The sequence below is a fragment of the Spodoptera frugiperda genome, chromosome 10 (genome assembly GCF_023101765.2).
Source record: "Spodoptera frugiperda isolate SF20-4 chromosome 10, AGI-APGP_CSIRO_Sfru_2.0, whole genome shotgun sequence".
NCBI lineage: Eukaryota > Metazoa > Arthropoda > Insecta > Lepidoptera > Noctuidae > Spodoptera > Spodoptera frugiperda.
The window spans coordinates 8581940-8604867 of NC_064221.1; the positions used below are offsets into that span (position 1 = coordinate 8581940).

The 22928-nt window shown below is 36.8% G+C and overlaps 1 protein-coding gene across 2 annotated transcripts in view; it reads left to right on the top strand.

Moving 5' to 3' along the window:
* Positions 1 to 22928, top strand: part of LOC118277097 (orexin/Hypocretin receptor type 1) — a 154105-nt gene that overhangs the window by 76852 nt on the left and 54325 nt on the right. The window contains exon 3 of one of the 2 annotated variants that reach the window (XM_050696547.1): positions 17990 to 18137. The exons of the other annotated variant lie outside the window; for it this stretch is intronic. Coding sequence (XP_050552504.1) covers positions 17990 to 18137 — 148 coding nt within the window. The remainder of the gene's footprint in view (positions 1 to 17989; positions 18138 to 22928) is intronic. 2 annotated transcript variants of the gene reach the window in all.

Genomic DNA, 22928 nt, shown 5'->3' on the forward strand with positions numbered 1-22928 from the left:
ATAGTAAGCGTAGCCTGAAAGTGACTACCTAGCGTGTTTACCGGGGCTTCGGCGCAAAGAACAGAAGTAGAAACGGGGTGGTTTTTAGTCAGTAAGATTCTGACACTCCTTCTCGTCTCACCCATGGCAAGAGAAGTCATTGGTTGATTTTCTCCCTTAAAAAAATCTTAAAACACAGCACTGCCTCCCATTAAAGCCGTAAATATTTAGGACACCTTATATATAGCCTCAAAATTGAAGCCAACACCCCATGTTCGAAAGTCGCACTAGTTATCACTGAACTAACGCGAGTTCACCTCCAAGTTTTATATAGAAACTACATTCTTCCCACAAGCTGAAAACAGTTAAGAAATACATCGTTTGAGTGAACACAGAACTAAAACCGACATTTACACGGTGCAATTAGCAGAAACTACAAATAGAGGCTTTAATTCCATAGGTTTAAGTTCATTTTACATTGATCTAATTAATGGATATAAGTCTGTTTAGATATTTAGTTGTTCATTTGCCCGTAAATTGCCTAAGGAGTCATTTCCAGTGATGGTGAAATGGACAGCTGACATTTTCAGAATGCATTTTATGCATGCATTTTGCCGAATGCTAAATAAATAGTGAATAAAGACTGCCTCATTGGTTGAGTGATCGCAAGTGCCACTACCGGACAAGGGGTCTCGGTTTTGATTCGCGGGTTGGGCACAGAATTACTGGGCTTTTTTCGGTTTTTCGAAAATTTCTCACTAGTAGCACGGAGTCTGGAATTGTGCCCAGTATATTATGGCAATAGGCTTAGCTCACCTTCTCGGGAATAAAATACTTGACGATACGATATATATGTTACAGCCAAAGTAATAAATCTTGATATTATATACAATGTGATAGGGGTGGGACTTCTAACCCGTTAAGGCTGAGTACTACATCTAATTTTATCAAGAAAAAAAATAATATGGGGGGTTAAACCTCTAATTGAAATATTGAAAAATAGTGATTTTTTCGGTAAAAATAATTCACAAATGATGTTTTTTCTCACCAAAACATTATCAAACATATGAAAAAAGTAATGAATTAGTTAGCCAAGGTTATTAGCTACCGTTTGTCGTTTTATTTTTGTTTCTACGACGCATACAACCTTTGATATCAAAAAAAGTAAAAAAAAATATTAAAATAGCAATAATTTTTAGGGGGAGGGGATTCGACCCCTTCGACCCCCGACTTTTGTCGATAAAATTAGATGTAGTACTCAGCCTTAACGGGTTAGAAGTCCCACCCCTATCACATTGTATACTGTCTAATAATTATATATAACATCTACTCAATTTAGATAAAGTGATAAATAACACAAAATTAATCACATTAACTAGCAATTTTATATACTATCTTCGAAGACTTGGATAATGTAATAAAACGAGCAGCATGCAAACAAACATGCAGCATGCAGCAGGCTAGGTTTCTGTCATGGCTCCGGCGCTGCGGGGCTCCGGCGGCCCCACGCGTGCTAATCGTCGCAGACGGTTTTCACTCACCACCGCAGCTTTGGCTTGTTGGCCGGCTTGGCCGGCCAGCCTCAGCCGCGGTGGCTCGCTAGCAGCCTCCTGCTCCTCAGCCCACGGGCCGCCTCGCTCCTACGCGCCTACGCGATTTTAAATTACACTCTAGGGGTAGGACAAACAAGACTACGTGGAGTCGGTTTTGTAGCAATTCGGTTTTGTCACTAACTTTTGTTGCATAGCATATTAAATTTTTAGCCAACATTATTATTTAATTGTTACAGAAACTATAGCAAATTAGTTTGATCGGAATTATGTATAGGACACTACAAGTTCTCTACCACCATTTCCTACATAAGTTATTAGGCTTACTAACGTTATGCGAATCAAATTTATGCCAAAACAAATTAGTCTTTGATCTTAAAGATTAATTTTTATTCTTACAAGTAAAAGGCTTGTGACATTTTGATTTACACATGTATTATTACTTTGACGAACTTGGTCTCCCTATTATGAATAATATCCAGATAAAGTGATTAATTTATTACATTGTCTAGAGAATTTGGCATTTTTATACGATTATTTATAATAACCAGTCATTATGAATAATTGCTATTTAATCACTCTGACTGTAACATATATATACAGTACATACCAATACTACACCTTAATATTTATTATCATACTCTTTTAAGACACGAAAACGTGGGTAGAAACCTATTTATCGTACATTGACTTTTTAACTCTTGTTATTTATTACTTAGTCTATTTTAAGGAAGGACGAGCCTTCTACGATACTATTACTGAGTTATTTATAGTTAAGTACATTTTTAGGTATTTTTCAGACTAATTGTTGTACTCAGAGTCGTTTAGTGGTTACTTAACCCAGTCCTAAGCAATTGTTTTCGGAACAAAATCGTTATTAAGGAATAGTTTGAATAATCATTAAATGTCTATGAGTACGGCAGTTACAAATTAATGTTGTCTGTCTAATCGTTACTCTTTTGTTTCTTATTACAATTATACAGGGTGACTTTGAATTCGACGTATTCCTCTCGGGAGGTGATAATACAACTAATTTCCTACAAAATTAGCCCTGAGGTCCTTGGGCGGAAAGTGGCTAGTTTCTGAGATATTCAACATTTTTGGTTTTGGTAAAAAAATCCCGAATTAATTACAAAAACATCAATAAATAAAAAAATACTGGTTGGATTTTAGTAGTTTTAGTTTTAATCAGTTGCCAATACATCAGTCATCATTTACAAATACTAATAATAGCAGAAATATCATTCGTTTTAAAATAGCAAGTAATTTCCTATCAAATTTTGTTTTGTGTCTCTAATTTGGTCGATAGAAAACTGGATTTATTTAAAAAATATATATGACACTAAGCGTACAAACTATTAGAAAAACTTTCTTGGTTTATTAGCTACCCAGAAACGTAAAATTATTTACAAAATTCTCAAAAATAAATGAATTAATTGATGATAAGTAGAGTGTAAAGAGAAAAAGGCAAATTCTAAAACATCTTAATTTGCAAAATTTTGTTCAAAGTGACTTCCCCTATGATAAATACGAGTACATGCCCGAACACGCTTCCTTATCTCTATAATGGTCACTCTTGAACTGAATATGCGTCTCTTTTCGTCATTATCTTCAAATATGTTTCAGAGAAGAATTTCGATAAACGGCCAATTCCGTCTGTATGAACAAGGGACTTCATGTAAAAATCAACCGGCCTTAGGTTCTGGTCATTGTGCATGCCATGTAGTCATGTAGTGCGATCGCCCTGCCAATATAACACGTGGGAATCGAGACATCCTACCATTGCCGTACAGTAGTTCGATACTGCGCTGGATGAACTATCACCATATCCATTATTAGCCCCAAAAAAGTCAACGAAATCTAAAAAAGCAAAACTAACAGGTCCACGGATACGGTTTTGATTCAAATGTTTGTATGGGTATCATTAATAATGACTTGATTGGGCTCTACTTTTTACCCAACAATTTAAATGGTGAGAATTAAGATTAATTTTTAAGGAATGAGCTAGGATCATTATTTTAAATTTGAATTTAGAAACAAGATTATGAGTTTATCCGAACACGATGATTGTTTAGTGCACTATCGAACTACTGTGCCGCAGTGGTTGGATACATCGGTTTTCAGGCGTTGGATTGACAGGGCGGTCCCACTACATGACTACATGGCATGTACAATGACCAGAACCTAAGGCCGATTGATTTTTACATGAACTCCCTTGTTTATACAGACGGAATAGGCCGTGTATCGAAATTCGTCTCCAAAACATATTTGAAGATAATTACTAAATAAGACGCATATTCAGTCTAAGAATGACCGTCATAGAGATAAGGAAGCATATTCGGGCATGTATTCGTCGTAGGGAAGGATACTTTGAACAATATTCTGCAAATAAAGATGTTTTTGAAATTGCCCTATTCTCTTTACACTATACTTATCATCAATTAATTCCTTTGTTTTTGAGAATTTTGTAAATAATTTTACGTTTCTGGGTAGCTAATAAACCAAGGAAGTTTTTCTAATAGTTTGTACGCTTAGTGTCATATATTTTTTTTGAAATCAATCCAGTTTTTGTCGTCCAAATTAGTGACATAAAACAAAATTTGAGAAGAAATTACTTGCTATTTTAAAACGAATGATAATTCTGCCATTATTAGTATTTATAAATGATAACTGATGTATTGGCAACTGATTAAAACTAAAACTACTAAAATTCAACCAGTATTTTTTTATTTATTGATGTTTTTGTAATCAATTCGGGATTTTTTTACCAAAACCAAAAAATGTTGAATATCTCAGAAACTAGCCACTTTCCGCCCAAGGACCTCAGGGCTAATTTTGTAGGAAATTAGTTGTATTATCACCTCCCGAGAGGAATACGTCGAATTCAAAGTCACCCTGTATATTTTGGCAAAAGGGTTTTACCTTTAAAGAATAAAGGTCGTTACAATAGCTAATTAAAATTTTACAAGGAGTTTGAGTTTATATTGTTGTGTTAGACAAAACAATAGGTATTGAGAAATTCGGTAGTTAAAATAATTCTGGGACTAATTGACTGCACGATTGGCGCGGTGGTTGGGCACCAGGCTGCCACGCAACGTGTAGCAAGTTTGGTATTCAAACTTGCACGGAGTAACTCTGTGTGATCCACAAATTTTCGATTAGGGACTGGGTGTCATGTGTATGTGACCTTGTATGTTTGTAAGCGCACTCACGACACAGGAGAAAATCCTAGTAAAATAGGGCTTCTAACAAGATTGAAAAAGTGGGTGCTAGATTGTATATATCAGCATTTCTGCGTAGTATCCCATTGATATTTTAAACATGTTACCTTAAATGATACCTTTTAACGGTTTTCGGGAGGATAAATCTTAAATCTCTTTGACTGACCATAATTCAATACAAGAGTTATCGCTAAGAGCATTACTCCAAATGCTTAGTAATCCTATCAAATCCACTTGTAAGCTAACTTAACACTTTACAAATCTATTTCTAAGAAAACTTTTGCTTTCAAATTATATTTGTATTAAGTATTAAGCGTGGGAGGGCTATGCAATGTGGGAGAGCTAATATACCACGGCCTTACAGAAATCCGACGTGAAACAAAGCTTGCTTTGTGTTTCGTTGTATGAGTTGGATTACCGGGGGACCAATTATTCCCTTTTCTACTTTTCCCAATCGCCGATTCCTCAACAACCCATAAATTTCTAACCACTTTGGAAAATCACCAATAAAGGTCAGGTTTTAATCCTAAAAAGGGAATTTAGAGTTGCACATATATAACGTAAATAGACATACGTTCTATATTATGGAAAAAAGTATGTAGGTATGAACGTATTGTTATCTGAGTATTCTACTAGGAAAAACATTTATAAAGGATTAATTACTCTTTATCTTCATCATCATCATCATCATCTCTACGCATCCAACCACTACCAGCCACCTTGCGGATATCGTCACTCCACCTAGCTGGAGGGCGTCCTACACTACGCTTGTTAGTATAGGTGTAGGCTTAGGCTAATAATTACCGTTACATAATTTCATTACTGAAAACCAAATGTATGTATTGTAATCTGAATTTCAATAGAAAATAGTCTTAACACATCAGGTATTATGTAAATTGTATAATAATCCAAGTCAAATCCTTATGATATTATAATATTACCATGTTCTTATTAATTTACACATGATTGTAATGAATAAATTAATTTGAGAAATATTCGTAGCTCGCGTAGTATCACGCGTAGCTACGTCGTAGCGACTACGTAGCGAGGACTACAGTTTTCTATTCAGTAGATGTTGTTAATGTGGTGTATTATCCTGTTTATACATTCAGTATAGCTCTCAAAAATTAAATGTCCATTGGTCTGACACTAGCGAATTCTTAATCTAGTAACCGAGCTTAGTTTTCGTAGCCCTTGCTACGGCGTAGCAAACTCGTAGCCAATGTGTAGTGTAGCTGTTTGCAGTTGTAGCTACCTTATTGATCGAGTGGTTTCATGAATGACTTATAAACTCTAGGCTCTCAGTTTAATCCGGAGTTTGGCAATATGGTATTGAAATTATAATTCAATAACCTATGTATAGATTCATTTGCCAGACATAATTTAATTTTCACACGTTTTGTAAGAAATAAGTTATTGACATTGGACGTTAGTAAACCTCAGAAATAATAATCCTCTGAGGTTTGAATTTTGAAAATAACACAATATGTAACCACGTTCATTCCAATTTCATACCCATTAGAGCCAATTTGAACTCTATTTTGCTGACAAAACGAATTAAATTACCTAACCAGAAAATAGATTGATATTTTTTTATGAAGAAGCCTAAATCAAATTATTTAATATTCTCTTTACCGTAACAAAGTAAACACTGAATAAGGTTTTAACTCAAAATTGACTTTCGAGTTTGTGTTTGCAAGCCAATTGAAAATTTTCTAATTTTAATGTGATTTTGTAGCAGCTTTCTGTGTTACGCCTGTAGTCTTTGACATTGAAGTTTAAGTGGATCTTTGTGGCAAATTGACTAATATTAAGTGGTGAGAATTTCATTTTTTATAGACAGTGGGTCAAATAGTATATTCATACCACTCCAGACTGGGTTTCATGACTGGGTTTCTCCCAGTTGTGCAATCTCTTATTGTGCCTTTAGGCTTCAGTCATTTTGCCCCCTGTGTAAATCGTCGTCAAAGCGAAGTGGAAACTATTGTTTTCTTTTCTTCTCCTCTTTCTTTCTTCTTGATTTATTTTTTTTCCATCCAAAATCCATTAAACGGAAGTGTCAGCTTTAATGTCCCGGTGTGTCATGGTTGTATCTACTGGAGATCCTGGCTAACAGAGAGCTCCTATTGGTTACAGTGTGATATTCGAAGCCTCAATAAATAAACACAAAAATAATTATTCAAATCGGACCAGTAGTTCCGCGTTCAAACAAACAAACAAACTCTTCAGCTCTATATATTAGTTTAATTTCTTAAGAAGTAACGATTATCGATACTTAACTTGTCTAGCACGTTTAACGTCGTACGTCACGTGAGTGAACGTGTTTGAACGTGTTCTCATTTTACTTTCATGTTACGCGTCTATTAGGGCGTTTGTCCACCGTCGGCGTCACCGAGAACGAGTTTATTTCGGGCCAAGTTTAATATGACGTAACGGCGATCGTTTGTCCACCGCGACCGGTTACAAACAAAATAATAACTGAGCTCGTGTACGGTGCTAGGGTAGTGTGTGGATAAGTTCATACATAACGGTTTAACGGCTGCAGTACCAGTGCGACAATCGCTGCGTCATGTGTCGCGGAATGCTGCTCATCAATATGAGCCTCTAGAATGGCTTGAAACTAGTCGAGTTTCTCTTCAAACCGTTACGTGAGTAAGCCGATAACATAATAATTAATTTAGTATGTCTCACGAAAGTTACAATAAAATTAAAGTTCATACGTGTTTTGTATTGCCGGTACTTCAGCCTGTCAAAATCTCGGGGGACAATCTAGCAGTCACGCCGATCTACTCGCAATTTCGGCGGCCGGGATGACAGCGCTCGGGTGACGGATGTGCGGTGGGCAAGCGATTAAGTATTGTACTGTAAATGTATGTACCGCTATGAAGTAGCGCCGTCATTTCGTTCTCAGTGAGGTGACGGTGCCGGCGGCGGTGGACAAACGCCCTTACGGTACGACGACGTACACAAATGGGCTTATTCCGGCAATTTATTTACGAGTAAAATTTTACGAACTCAAGAGATATTTGTTCTCGAAATGATAAGTACCTATAAATTACATTAAAGTAAAGAAAAAGTACTATGTTACAATTTCTTAGTAAATGTTTTCTCTTACGAAAAAAAAGAGAATATTCCATTTTTAGCATTTTTGTTCCGGAAAAGTTTTTAAAAACCGTGTTTTGCGTAGGCACGTGTAATTTGGAAGATGCGTGATTTATATTTCTACGTAAATAGGTACTTACTTACTTATTTACTTAAATAGCAACGTCACAACTTTTTACATTTTTCTAACTTGCTAATAAAGAATTATGGATGATGCCGAGGTATAAAAATTAAAATTCTACTTAGTCCGTCAGTTAGGTAATGAAAAAATATTAGACACGTATTTTTTCTTTTGTTATATAAGATAACTATACTTACTCGTAGGTAATACAGATCAAAGATTAGGAGTAGTAGCAAAAACATACTAGGCTACTAACTAGGCATAAAATGTACCTAGAAGTAACGTCACACGATATTTGAAATCGATATAATATATATTATTACAAAGTTTTTTGTTTCAGTACGAAAAAGAAAAACATTTAAAATAATTTACAAGACAGACATTAAAATAAAAAATAATCATCTACACTACTATGAATAAGATTTTTTTCATTTTCAGCCAAATGAGTAGATATCATTTGAAAAAGGATCCAGGTATGTGTTTGAAATAAATAAACGACACACTCCTCATATTTCTAATTATTATCAGAGCTGACATTAAAATTATGAGTATTTTCGTCGAGTGGGGATAGGTTTCAGGTAAACTTGACACCTGACCTTATAATACCTCATTTTTTAATATTCTTGAGCGACCCTGTTTAGTACAAAAAGGAGACGGATACTCTTTCATACACGTTTGAGCCAAAATTGTATTACTTTTGTACTACTATGGATATTTCTTAGCCAATATTTTAATAAAAATGGTTGTTGAGGCTTGCTATCATAGAATACAGCCTGTTTTTTTTTATAACCAACCAATTTTTTTTGAGAATTAGTTATCATAGAAAGATTCCATTTTAAAATAAAAACAAAATAACTTACTTCCCTGAAAAAGACGGTTAAAAAAGATCAAATTGACTTTGATTTCGAATTTCTTCGAATTTTCTCATTATTGTTAGTTTTTATTTAATACTGACCTCCGAAATAAAAGTTAATTTTTGACCATTTTAGTCTTATTTTTAACCGATTTGCTTCAGTGAAGTCGGTTATTTTTTTAGTAAAAAGCTTTTGTTTAATTAAAAATGGAATGTTTGGAAAAAATTGGCTGGTGATAAAAAAACAGGCTGTATATCCAGACAGCGATTGTAATATATAAATATAATTTGCGGACTACCTAGCGGACTTACCGAGGCTCCTGCTTGAAAAGCAAGAGTAGGAACGAGGTGGTTTTTAGTCAGTAAGACTGACACTACCTCTTGCGGTTGTCCAAGGTGAAAGAAGTCGTTGAATGATTTTCACCCCTTAACGGTAAAAGCGTTGTAGTCTAGTAAACGTATTGTTACAACCGTGATGTTACTTCAAAACATTGACCCAATTGCATAACTATTCTTAGACCAAGATCGATGTGAAATATTAGTAAACAAATCGTAAAAGTAGGTTTGGCCGCATCGAATAACACTTTTCTTTATCCCTTTACTATATCGCTGTCTTTATCACTCTTATAAAAATAGAGCGAGAGAGAGAGAGTATTGCGTAGTTTTGCCCTTATAGTTTGTTTACAAGCATTACAGATCGTTCTTGGTCTAAGTATAATCTGTGCTGTGTTTCTTTTAGAAACTTTAATTTAACTCGCAATGTATGTATATTTGTGTGTATTTATGTATGAGTTTATGTGTGTGGTTATAGAAGGTGCTTTATCAAAATTAATTATTAAGTTATCGGCTTACACACGTAACTGTTTGATAAAGAACTCGACTAGTTTCAAGCCATGCTAGACGCTCATATCCATGAGCAGCATTCCGCGACTCACGACACGGCGATTGTCGCACTGCTACTGATTAGAGTAGCAGAGAGAGTTACGTGAGTAAGCTGATAATATAATAATTAACTTAGTATGCTTTATCTACTAGTGAAAACCACAGAAAGACTATAAAGAAGTAAGCAGAAATTGGCTTGTTATAACCTAGTGCAATAGAAAATTATCTTTGAATCAAAATGCATGTGACATTTGATTTAGAACCTAGATACCGAACGAGGTATATCTCGGAATTCTGGAATCCCAACATCCCAGAATCCCGAAATTCTCGATAAATTGATTCTGTCGTAGAAGGTTTATTAATATTTTGAGGAAATTTGAAATGGAACGAGTCGTTGGAACGTTATTTTGTTCGTTGATTAATAGAATAAATCCTTAGAAGATGATTTCGAAACAATAGATTGTAACAAAGTTTTGAATTCATTAAGGTAGACACAAAATGTTTTTCGGATTATTTAAGGTAAATTGTAATATTTCGAGATCTCCTTTTGTCTTTAAAGTCTATTTCCAATAATCCACAATCTTTGCTTATAGTCATTTTCATAATATTCAAGATTCTTAGTACCGAAACGAAAAGTCTTGGAAAGAAAATATTCAATTAAATTTGGAGACAGTCGCTTCTTATAATTGCTTTTTTCTTTAAGAAACCAATACTTTATTGTTGTGGCGACGCAAATTCAAGCTCAACGAGACATGACAAATGACAGAATTCAGATGACGAGCAAAGTCGATCGATGACAAAGATCTTACATCGCTCATATGAAGTTTACATGCGAATTAACATGGATGGAAAATCCCCACGAACAAACGAGGGGCAGAAATCCCGCCAGACATGATCACCTCGCCTGGTCGGAGGATCCTCTTTTTCTTAGGAAACTCTTTGTTACCAACACTAATGTTTTTGTATTTATATTACATTCCCTGAAGGGTACTTTTTTTTTTTTTTTTTTTTTTTTGTATCCCGCATAACACAGCAATCTGCCATGGACATTTAGCTGTTTATTTGTCTGAGCCATGTCTGATTTATAAATAAGTTGCTTCAGGCCGAGTGAGTTGTCCAATGATCACTCTCTCTATTCTTTGGCAAATCGCTTCATGAGATTTGGAACACTGTTCCTTCTCAGTCTTGTGAAAATAGTACTCCCTGTACCCGTCAATTTGGCTGCAAGAGCGTTAACGTGCCCAGTTAATTTTTGCTGATACTTTGAGCTACGCGCAGCGATTTCTTGTTTCACGGTGTTGAGTCTCAAGTCATGCAGGATGTATTTATTGTGGATGCATTTTGGTATGTTGAACATAGCTCTCATAGTTTTGGTCTGAAATCTTTCTAGGATCTCTATGTTACTGTTACTTGATGTTCCCCAAAGTTCTATGCCGTATGTCCAAATTGGCTTCAAGATAGTTTTGTAGACTGTTATTTTGCTTTCATTGGTTAATTGAGATTTTTTACCAATCAGCCAGTGCATGGAGCGATATCTTGCGTCTAATGCCTTCCTTTTGTTCCAAATATGTTTCTGCCAAGTCAGTCTCCTATCGAGATGCATACCTAAGTATTTTGCAGTAGTATCGTGTGGAATTTGATCTCCGTTCAATGTTATTGGTGGACAGTCGCCTCTTCTTAGAGTGAAAGTGACGTGCACTGATTTGCTTTGATTGGCTTTTATTCTCCATATCTTAAGCCATTCCTCTATCTCAAAAATATGTTTTTGAAGATTTGCCGAAGCAATTGCTGGGTTGGGGTTTACACACATTATAGCAGTATCATCAGCATACGTGGCGATAGATGTTTTGTCATCGATGGGGATGTCGGCGGTGTATATAAGATATAATACGGGCCCCAAGATACTCCCCTGTGGTACCCCGGACCTGATTTCGAATAGATCAGAAGTAACGGTATTCATTTTGACTTCATAGCATCTTTTATCAAGGTAGCTTTTCAGTATTAAGAAGAAGGAATGAGGCAGGTGTTTTTTGATTTTGAACAGGAGGCCATCATGCCAGACTCTGTCAAAAGCCTGGCTTATGTCTAGAAATACCGCCGAGCAATACTTTTTCTCTTCCAGTGCCTGGCTGATGGTATCTACCAACCTATGGACCTGCTCAATAGTTCCATGTTTCTGTCTAAATCCAAATTGGTGTTCAGGAAGAATTGTGTTCAGATGTGATTGCATTCTGCTCAGTATGATTTTTTCAAACAATTTTCCAACCAGTGGGAGGAGACTGATTGGTCTGTAAGATGAAACTTCTTCTGGCTGCTTTCCTGGTTTGAGGATCATGACTACTTGAGCAAGTTTCCACTGAAGCGGGTAATGGGAAAGTCTCAAGCATGAGTTGAAGAGCATGACAATAAACACGATACCCTTTTTCGGAAGGTTGATTAGTAGCGCTGAGTCCAATTTATCATATCCCGGAGTTTTATTAGCCGGCAGTGATTTTATCTCTCGGCGTATTTCGGCAGGAGTGACTGCTTTCAATGGGGGTGACAGTTGGTTCGGCGACTGTAAGTATTCCGATATGTCGTTGTCATTGTCTGGACTGGAGGAAGGCAGTGGTGTAAATACCTTTTCTAGGTGTTCGGCAAAAGCCGTAGCCTTTTCGTCATCAGTTCTAGCCCAACTTCTATCCTGTCTTCTCAGAGGTGGGATGTGAACTTTTGGCCGCTTGAGATTTTTGGTTGCACGCCATAGTGAGTAATTGGTATCTTTATGGGCGGTAAGTTGGGATAGGTAAGCTTGGACGTTCTGATTTTCGTGCTCTTTTATCATATTTGTCAATTCCTTTGTTGCCCTGTTTAACTTAGCTTTGTCGGTAGGGTATCTGGTCCTGTGCCATTGTCTTCTTAGGTAGCGTCGTTCCTTAACCTTAGCAGTTATATTTTTTGGGTATTCATTTTGTTTAGCACTTGTTTTTCTGTTTTTAGGCGTTGAACTAACAGCCGCCTCATGTACAATACAATTAAACTTTTCAATGCCAGATTCGATGTCGTCGTTTGTTTTTAGGCAAACCCTTAGGTCAAGGCTGTTGCATATGATTTCTCTGTATTGGTCCCAGTTTGTGTATTTGTTGTAGATTTTGTTAGATGTTGACTTGAGAAAAATTGCTTTCTTATAAATGTTTAGTATGACTGGAGTATGATCTGATGACAGGTCTTCACATTTCTCAACTTTCATATAGTCATGTCCAATGTTTTTTGAAATGAAAAAATCCAACAAATCTGGTATTTTGTTTTGGTCTGTTGGCCAATATGTTGGTTCTCCGTGCGAAATGCATTGAAGATTGAGATCAATAGTGGCTTTATACAACTGTCTACCTCTAGGGTTCATCAGTCTTGATCCCCAGAAGGTGTGCTTGGAGTTCCAGTCGCCTCCACAGACAAAAGTTGGACCTAGTTTGTTGAAAAATTCCTTGAATTCATTTGTCTCGATTTTGAACCGTGGTGGGCAATAAATTGCAGTAAACGTTGTCTCTGAGTTCCTATGGAATATTTTAATGGACGTTGCTTGTAGTTTTTCTGAAGTGTATGGTTCGAGAGGATAATGCTTTATGCTGTTTTTCAGGATCACTGCTGCCCCACCATGAGTGTTTCCTGAAGGATGATCAGTTCTATAAATCGTATAATTATGAAATGTAACATGTGTTCTGGGCGTAAATCTTGTTTCGGATATCAGGGCGATATCAATGTTCTCAGTGTTCATGAATAACTCAAGCTCTTTCCGTCGGTCAGTTAGCCCATTAGCATTCCAGGTAATGATACGAGTATTTAGTCCCTCTGTGTTGTAAGTCGGGTGATTAGCTTGATCATCTGATCAATCATGCTGTCCATCATGTTTTTCATGATTGCTTGAAATCTATCGAACATTGTGTCAAGTAAATTTGTTATGTTCTGTTGGCTCGCATCCAATTCAGGATTGCTTGGTTGGGGAGGATCGTCGCGTCTTTTTTTCAGCACGTTGGCATAGGTGGGTACTGTGTATGGTGTTGATTTGTTACTCTCTGATTTGTCCTGTGTAAGGTGTTGATTTGTTACGTTAGTGCTATGTTTTAGGTGTGATGTCACATGGACATCTTTAGGCTGTTGGGTAGGCTTAAGTTTTAAGATTTTTTCTTTGTACTGCTTATATTTCATACAACCTTTGTAACTCGCCGGATGTTTACCCTGACAATTAGCGCACGCTGCTTCTGTGTCCGGTGTTTTTGTACATGTGTTTGTAGGGTGATCATTTCCACATTTGACACATCGGAAGGGTCTAAAACATTGATTTTTTGAGTGTCCGAATCTTTGACATCTCTTACACTGTAGTACTTCTTTCTTCTTATAAGGCGCTTCGATAGTTACTTTAACATTGTTGATATATTTTATATTGAAGACGTCTTTGTTGTTAATATGTGGTTCTAGGTCTATAAAATAGAGGGGCAGTTTTTCTTTGGTTACTCTATGTAATACGTTGACTATTTGACGAACGAGGTGACCTTTGGCTTGTAGCTCTTCTTTAATTATGTCGGTACTTTCTGTCGCATGTAAGCCTCTGATGACTACTCTGTACGCCCTTTCACTTTTAAGTTTGTAGGTGTAGTGGTTAATGTTATTTAAAATTAGGTTATCTCTAATTGTTTTATACGAATCAATGTCAACGGGCATTAGCTTTATAATATGTCCTGATCTTAGTGTAGTCATAGTAAATTTTTCAATGGCCACAACTTTGACTATAAGTTCCCTTAGTGGTGTTATGTTGACTACTCCGGTTACGAAGATAGGTTCCGGTTTCGGGATGTATTCTTTATTGGTGGTTTCAGGAATTTCTTCGCTGAGGACGTCGAATTGGTTCTGAACAGGAACTTTGTAGTTTACTTGATGTAAGTTCGTTTTTTTACTTGCGCTTTCAGTTGGGCTACCGTGTAGTTTTCGTTTCTTATTTGGTACCCTATCTTGCTGCCATTGGTTACTAGGCTGTTCATCTTTTTGTTGTTGTGGGTGATTATCCAGCTGATTTTCCGTTGAACCGCTTGATCTAGGCAGTTCACCGGGAGACTCAACATGTTGAGGTTGAGCAACGTTGCTGGAGCAGCCGCTGAAGGAAAACGATCTAGGTCTTCCTTGGAAAAGCTCTTTGTTGAGCAGTTGTTGCGTGTAGTTTTTTTGGGGTTTGTTGATGTAGTTTTCCATTTTGGTTCCCACGAGTATGGTCGATGAAGTAGTCACTCCCAGGGTGACGCCAATTCCTGAGAGAAGGCTATATACAATGGTGTTCGCCTGGTTCACCAAGGTTGGCGCTAAAGACTGAAACTCTCAGCCATGCATCCTCTTGGCGCGTGTCCCACCGTAGGATTGAGGTGATTGTTTTAGTGAGGTTTTCTACCTCGCAGCACGGGCGATGAAGCCAATGCCTCCGATTCTATGTATTACCATAGAGTAGCGGACGACAGTAATCATTTCCTATCACCGTCAGTTTGTTCTTAAAGGGCTAATTAACCGCCGCCCGATGTTCGGCGTTGACCTCTTACGACTGGTTTGGTCTGCTCTCAGTCAGCCCTCCTCCTTTCTCAAACGGGCTTGGGACCGTCTACGGCGAAGTTACTGAAGGGTACTGAAGCAATTACTATTATATTTATTTTCTTAACAGTGTCCTAATCACTTACTTAAACACCTGGTACATCGCTAGACTCGTTTCTGATTACTTAGGATCCATTATATAATTGGCGATCGAGTATTACATTTAGTGTGGTTTTCTCCCAGAGATCTGCTATGTAGCTATGCTATGAAAACGTGACAACAAAGCTGTGAAACTATGTGACCGTTTCCACTGATACTAAGTTATGTAGCTATGCGAATAAGATGCGATGTATCGATTGTAGAGAAGCCATCAATAGCACACATCCATTGCGTCGTAACACACATTATAACACGTATCTTTCTATAATTAAAAACATAGCCTAGCTGAGTGTGAGTGAGTGGCTTCTACCAATCATAATCATTTGAATAAACGCATCCATATCAAAGTAGCATAGCACATCTCTGGTGGAAAAGCACCCGCATCATACTTTGTCCTGACGACAACCTAATCAAGGAAAGGTCATGGGAAAGTAAACGTGATAGCAAAAAGGAACTTTTCCGTAGAACTAATAGAGTATCATTCGATACTCTGTCTGTCGCTCTGTAAATAAGGAATTCTTTGTATATAAATCAATCTTTAATCTATATACTTTTTATATAAATCTTAAGAGTTTGTTTGTTTGAACACGCTACATTACCGAAATAATGGTTCGTTTTGAATAATTATTTTTGTGTTGGATAGTCCAATTATTGAGGAAGGCTCAATCACACTTTGATCAATAGTAGTTGAGCAGGTTGAGCAGAGTAGCTAGTAGAATATATTCGTGACCACTCCTCATCTTCTAGCAGCTATCATAAGGGTCTACACATTTGTCAAATAGAGACACAAATCTCCATAGTGCTTGGCGACTGGACTTCTCTCAGTTGTACAGTCTCTTCTGTGACTGGTAGAAAAATAGGGCATAGAACAACTAGACATTTATTTAGACCTATAGGTAATACTACGAACTAACATATAAACAAAAACATAACAAATATCTATATTAACACATTGAACGCCGCCGGTCACCGGTGACCGACGTTAGCGGAGGATTTGCCTTCAACAGTTTTCTATTGGCAGTGAAAGACTTAACTGGGCGTTTCTTTAGATTTTTCTAAAGATTTTTTGAACATCTTATTCAATTATAGGCAAGTCACTTGTTTGTATTATTTTTATAAAAAATAAAATGAATAGCCTTTACGACTGCTTGATTTTGTACACAAAAAAACAAACATTGAAAATACGGAATTCTACAAAAAGTTAATTAATTAATTTTGAAATATTCTGAAAAGTCATTTAGTTACAAAAGGTTTTCAGCCAAAAAGCATCTGAAAGCTTTTCATACAACCTTTTTATATTTACCTCTTAACCGATGATTTCCAAAAAATATATATCACAATGCTTTACTTTTTAAAAAGTGGTTTCATCGAAATGCCATAGGAAAATTACGTGGTATTTTTTTTTTCTGAGAAAGTTAAAACAAAAATTAGCAAACAAACAACCGCTACTTCTTTTCGACAAGTAGATACTCGTTAATATCAGTACAGTGTGTTTCACTTTAAATAGATATAAAATATAATATGTATATATTAATCATCACTAATTACTAAATAGACAATAAAATTTAATTTTCTTTATCACTTCCCCAAAACCTTATCCTAAGTCTGAAAATAAACCCGTGCGTGCGGCGCGTCGCGTTCCGCGCGCGCCTCAAAGAGCCATCAGACCACCACAGATGGGGCCCAGTAGGGCTGATGCCTAATCCGGAGCTGCGGACAACCTAGCGGGTTTACCGGGGCTCCGGCTCGAAAGGCAGGAGAAGGAACGGGGTGGTTTTTAGTCAGTAAGAGTCTGACACTCCCTCTCGCCTCGCCCAAGGCGAGAAAAGTCATTGGATGATTTTCCCCCCTCAAAAAAAAAAAAAAAAAAAAAGTCTGAAAATAAACTCCGATGTGAAGCCTGCAGACTGCCAAGCGGGTAACGGGACTTCGGGTTGAAAAGCAGGTGTAGGAATTGGTTGGTTTTAATTTTTAATCATCCAATGACTTCTCCCGTCCTGGGCGAGGCGAGAGGGAATCTTACTGACTAAAAACCACCCCGTTCCTACTCCTGCTTGTCGAGCCGGAGCCCCAGTAAACCCGCTAGGTAGTCCGCAGCTCCGGATCAGGCATCAGCCCTACTGGGTCCTATGTCCTGTGGTATTAATATACAGCGTGTAACAAAATACCCATTTACATCAAGAAGCGCTGGTGAATACAGGTTGAATAGAATCTTTAGACGAAGTTTCAGTTTATAATACGTTTAAAAAAAATTGTACCAAAATACTTCATTTCGCATGGTCCTTGATTTCTAATCATACAAACATGTCACAACACCACAGGGATCACTCGCGAATACTACGGAACATTTCTTCTGTCAATCTGATCGCCTAGTACCTGTCTACCCAATTTTGATTCCCGCGGCGGCGCGATTTGAAAAATTAATAACTTGGTACCATGAAAACATGAGTTTAAAAAACCCCCGTATCGTTTGTTATGTTATCTAGAAGCCGTGCAATTGATATGTATACCCCCTTTTTGTTACACGTTGTATATTAAGGTAATTAAATTAAGGTTTTCTCCATTGTTCCAGTCGGTATCGGTGACGGTATCGGTGCTGACGCTGACCTTCATCTCGGTGGACCGCTGGTACGCCATCTGCTTCCCGCTCAAGTTCAAGTCCACCACGGGGCGCGCCAAGACCGCCATACTTATTATTTGGGCGTTGGCTTTGTCTTTCAGTAAGTATATTGATTTTTTTAAACTAAGTAATGTAGTTTATTTACCATTTTTTTTTGTTTGCACAACAATTACCAGTTGTTATTTAAATTACTTACATTCTATTTTTTTTTCTGTTTGTTTGAACCTTCCATTGTAGACCTATAATTTTATTTTATTACACCCAAATTTGAGTGATTGCACGGTTGGCGCAGCGACTGGGCAACTGACTGCCGTATAACGTGCAGCGGGTTGGATTCCTGCTCGGAGTAACTTTTTGTGTGATCCTCAAATAGTTGTTCCAAGTCTGGGTGTCATTTGCATGTGAACTTGTATGTTTGTAAACACGCCCACGATACAGAAAAAAACAATCTATGTGGTGTAACGTTAAAAAAATACATTTTGGTAATGTGTTACGTATACGTATACTACTTTGTATACCTTACAAAAGTTTGCTATTCCTGTTTATAAAATAAAACCTAACCAATGATCTAGATATTTTCCATGCACGTAGGTGGTATTACGAAATAGGATATACGTATAAACTCGCTTCGGGTAGAAAGCTAAAATATAATTTTATACAACGGATAATCCTCTATTAATAACGTATCGATTTTTTATCAAAGTCGGAATTTTAAAGGCCAGTAGATACGCCGTTCATATTACTTGTATAATAAAAACAAAATACCTACTATCTATTTAATTAATACCTGCACTTATCTGTAAGCTGGTCTATGGGAAAATAATAGAAAATTATCTATAAACTAGATTAAAGTTTTTATCGACCTTAATCCTTGTGATGTAGCGACTAATTTTGCGTGACGAAGTGTGGGTTGACAAAACATGTTTACTATCGAGAATAGTATTGTTGTATGTTAGTTACCATTGATGGGTAGGTGGTGGGGTTACTAGTCTTAAGTGGTTCGTTCGTAAAAAAAAGTCAGTGGTCTCTAAATAATCTTAAAAAGTACATATAACTCAGAAACTCTCGTTGGTACTTGCCGTTGGTAGGTTAGTTCCCGGCGAAAAAACAGGCGTCTTAAATGACCACCACAACGAGTTTACGGGTAATAACCAGAAAAAATGGAGAAAGGTTGCTTAGAATTAGAATTAAAGTTGCCATGTGCCAGGTTATAATATATTTTATAACTATAGAGACAACAATATTACAAAAGAAAGCAGTTCAGGATAAGAGGCTTATTATTACATAAACCAGAAATGATCGGAATGTATTAGTAACATCTCCACTTTCGTAGTTCAGAGAATAAACCATGTTGAGTAGTTAATTCTTACCCAATCAAACATTACCGGTCCTTTGAGCTAATATTGAGCGTGCCTAGTCCGAATTGATGAGGGTATACATTTCCTAGTCAAACAAAACTCTTAATTTTCCTGTCTCCTAGAAACTATTGGTAGGGTAGCGTTATCTTACTCTAACAGGTAATGAGAGAAAGAGATGGATGCTTTGAACAATAAAATTAGATTATACTATAGTTTGTCTGTTTTTAACGAAGCTTATCGATTCTGTGTGTGACTAGAAGGCTGGCTATTTCTTTGGGCTGAAAATAGGCATTATCATTCAACGTAGCAATTTGGCCAGTCTTCTGGGAATTTTCCCTAGTGACTGTGCGATTGAAAACTTTAATGCCTAGTGAAGGGAATTTTAGTATTTTATTATTTTCTTTGTTTTAGTTTATTTTGAGTTTTAAAAAGTTTTATAATATTTCATATTGTTCAATTTTTTATTTTAAAATGATTAATGATTGGGTCTTCGTGGTTAGTCAATTAAAATTTTCCTAGAATTGAAGAGAGAAGAATTAATGATATTAGGTACGTACAATAAAATAAAAAAATAGCACCTGTTACTTGACAAAGAGTTCAGAGACAATAAAAAAAACTGTAATATCTAAACTATTTTTAAACTTTGAACTGAATAATTTTGAATGGTGTCATGTTCGTAAAGTTTAAGTCAAAAACAAAGTTAGGTGTTACCCAAGAGGGTAAAGTTGGCGTAAATTAAAAACTTTCTTCTACAAAATTTGGCATAATGAAACCGTTTCGTTCGAGTTCATTTAAGACGTATCAAGAATGATTAATTGGCTTTATAAGCAACAAAAAGTATTGGAAATTATGGAGTTTCGTTATTAAGAGTTCCTTGAAAAGTCGGTTGGAATACGTATTTGTTTTTCGCTCGATTACCTGATAGACTGCTTTCGTTGGTTAAGAGATCGCAGATGTGGCTGCTGAGTAAAGAATGTCAGGTACAATTTTACTGAACAGAGAATAAAGTTCCCTTAGAAAAGTAGGATCCTCCGATCATACTTTTCTTGACTGTGATTGCCCCTAGCGGGCTATTTGCCCAGCCGAAGTTCGATGGGAATTTCTATTTATGTTTATTCGCATGTATTGTAAACTTCACAGTCATGTGCGATGTAGGATTTATACCTATCGTCATCTGTCGATTTGTTCGTGGATCGTCTATGTGTGATTTCTGCCATCTGTCATTTATTATGTGTCATCAAATTACGGTTCGCGCAAAGTAAATTACGTTACTGCAGTAATACGAGGTGGGAAATAGTGCTCTAGGAATTTGAAATAATAGTGATCTAGGAATTTGGAATAATAGCACTATAGGAATTTGGAATAATAAGGGTCTAGGAATTGGGGATAATAGTGCTCTAGTAATTTGGAATAATACTACTTCGCATATCAATAGATGCGACGTTTTGTTTATGTGTCTTTATCAAAAGCAGAATGATATTTCGCATATTAAAAGATGTGACGCTTCACTATATTGAGTCTTTGTCAATGGAGCATAAAAATATTTTAAAAGGTTACTTTTCCTATTACCTTGCATCTCTACTTACCCCTTCATGGAATACTAAGCACAATATTACGAAATAAACAGTTGTGCTCAACTTAATTTGAGTTATGTTAAGAAAGATTAATTGCCTTTTGGAACAGCAGAAAGGACGTAGACAAATTATTGTAGAGTTTCTTACCAGAGGATTATTAATTGTTTTCCGATAGGACATATACGTTACGCTACGTAAGTTAAGTAAAATGCTATTTTAGTAAGTGGTATTTTAGCATTAGATTTGTTTTTGACTTGGGTAAAGTGTGGTAGGTTAGGGTAAGGCGGTATGGGCTTGGGTAAGGTTGAGTAAGAGAAAGGTAGGGTAAGGTCCAGAGCTGCGGATTGCCTAACGGGATGCTTTTCAGTCAGTAATAGTCAGACACTCCCTCTCGCTTCGCCCAAGACGGGAGAAGTCATTGGATGATTTTCGCCCCTAAAAAAAAGTCTGCAAAATACTATGCTGAAAACCGCATCAAAATCAGTTCAGCCAAACGCGAAAAAAATCGCGCACAAATAAACATACATATTATAGGTCAAAGATAGAACCTCTCAGTAAGAGTCCAATACTCCCTCTCGCCTTGCTCAAGGTGGAAGAAGACATTGGATGATTTTCGCCCCTCAAAAAAAGGGCAAGTAAAAGTAGAATAAGTTGAAATAAAGTAAAGTTATTATTATTATTTACCCTTTACCTGCCTATATAGTCGGTTTCAATACTTTTGAATGTAGCACAAATTATAAGCGATTAAAATTAGGTTCCAATTAATTTTGTGCCGTTGCTCATAAGTAATGCGTAGTAAACAGAATTGGCGCTACATTTGTATTTACTAGATAGATACCGAAAGAGATATATTCGGGTGGACAATGGAAGCGACTTTGATACCCAAATGGAATAAATATGTATGATATGCAGGTTCCCTACCCATGTCTGAATGTCCGTTACAACGTTAAAGAGAATATTTTACCATAAACATATAAATCACGCCGCTTAGTCCCTGAAGTGGTAGGCAGAGTTGGATAATTATAATGTTTTTTTTTTTTATCGAGCAGACGTATTACCTGATGGTAAGCAATCGCCGCCGCCCATGGACATTTGAAACACCAGAGGTGTTACAAGTGCGTTGCCGGCTTTTTGGGATTTAGGAATTTAAGGGTTGTTGTTCGGGAATCGGGGATGGAGAAGATTGGGAAGGGGGGAATTGGGAAATGTAAAACGACGCAAGCGTTTCACGCGGTTTTTTGTGAGACTGCGATATTAAGCCGCTCGAGCCTGCCCATTTGTGCAAGGTTTTTCTACACGTAAATTTCTTTTTTTTAATTCCCCACGCTAGGATTTTCTCCTGTATCGTGGGTGCGATTACAAACATACAAGTTCGTGTACACAAAAAACTGTTGTTAAAAAAAACTGGGAATATTAAACGTATTTCTTCTCTACCTTTATAAAAAAAAAATAGTGGAATGTGGTTTTATTTAAAACAATAGAAGTTGAGAACTTGAAACCCAAAACGAAAATCCTTTGTGAAAATTCCGACAAAGGCATTGTGAAATCTATTTAAAAAACAACGGCACACTGTTTCGTCTATCTGTTTTATATAAAAATAAAAGTACTAAATATGTTGTTGAATTCGTTAATTCTTTTGTTGAGTTTTTTAACTGACAGGAGAAAGTTTTTGCGTTAAAAAAGGGCAAAACAACGTGTGCGGCGTCCGATAGTTTTGAATATGTAAATGTTAAATTAAATTAATTTAAGCGTGTGTAATTAGTGTGCGCTTGCGTGGCTCCAGTTTCAACTCTTAACAAAGATGTTGCTAGCCTGCGGACGGCGAGCTATCCTTGCTCGACCAGAACCAGACCCGTGCGTACGGTGCACGCTTTCAAGAGCCATCAGACCACCACAGATGGGGCTCAGTAGGACTGATGCTTGATCCGGAGCTGCGGACTACCTAGTGGGTTTACCAAG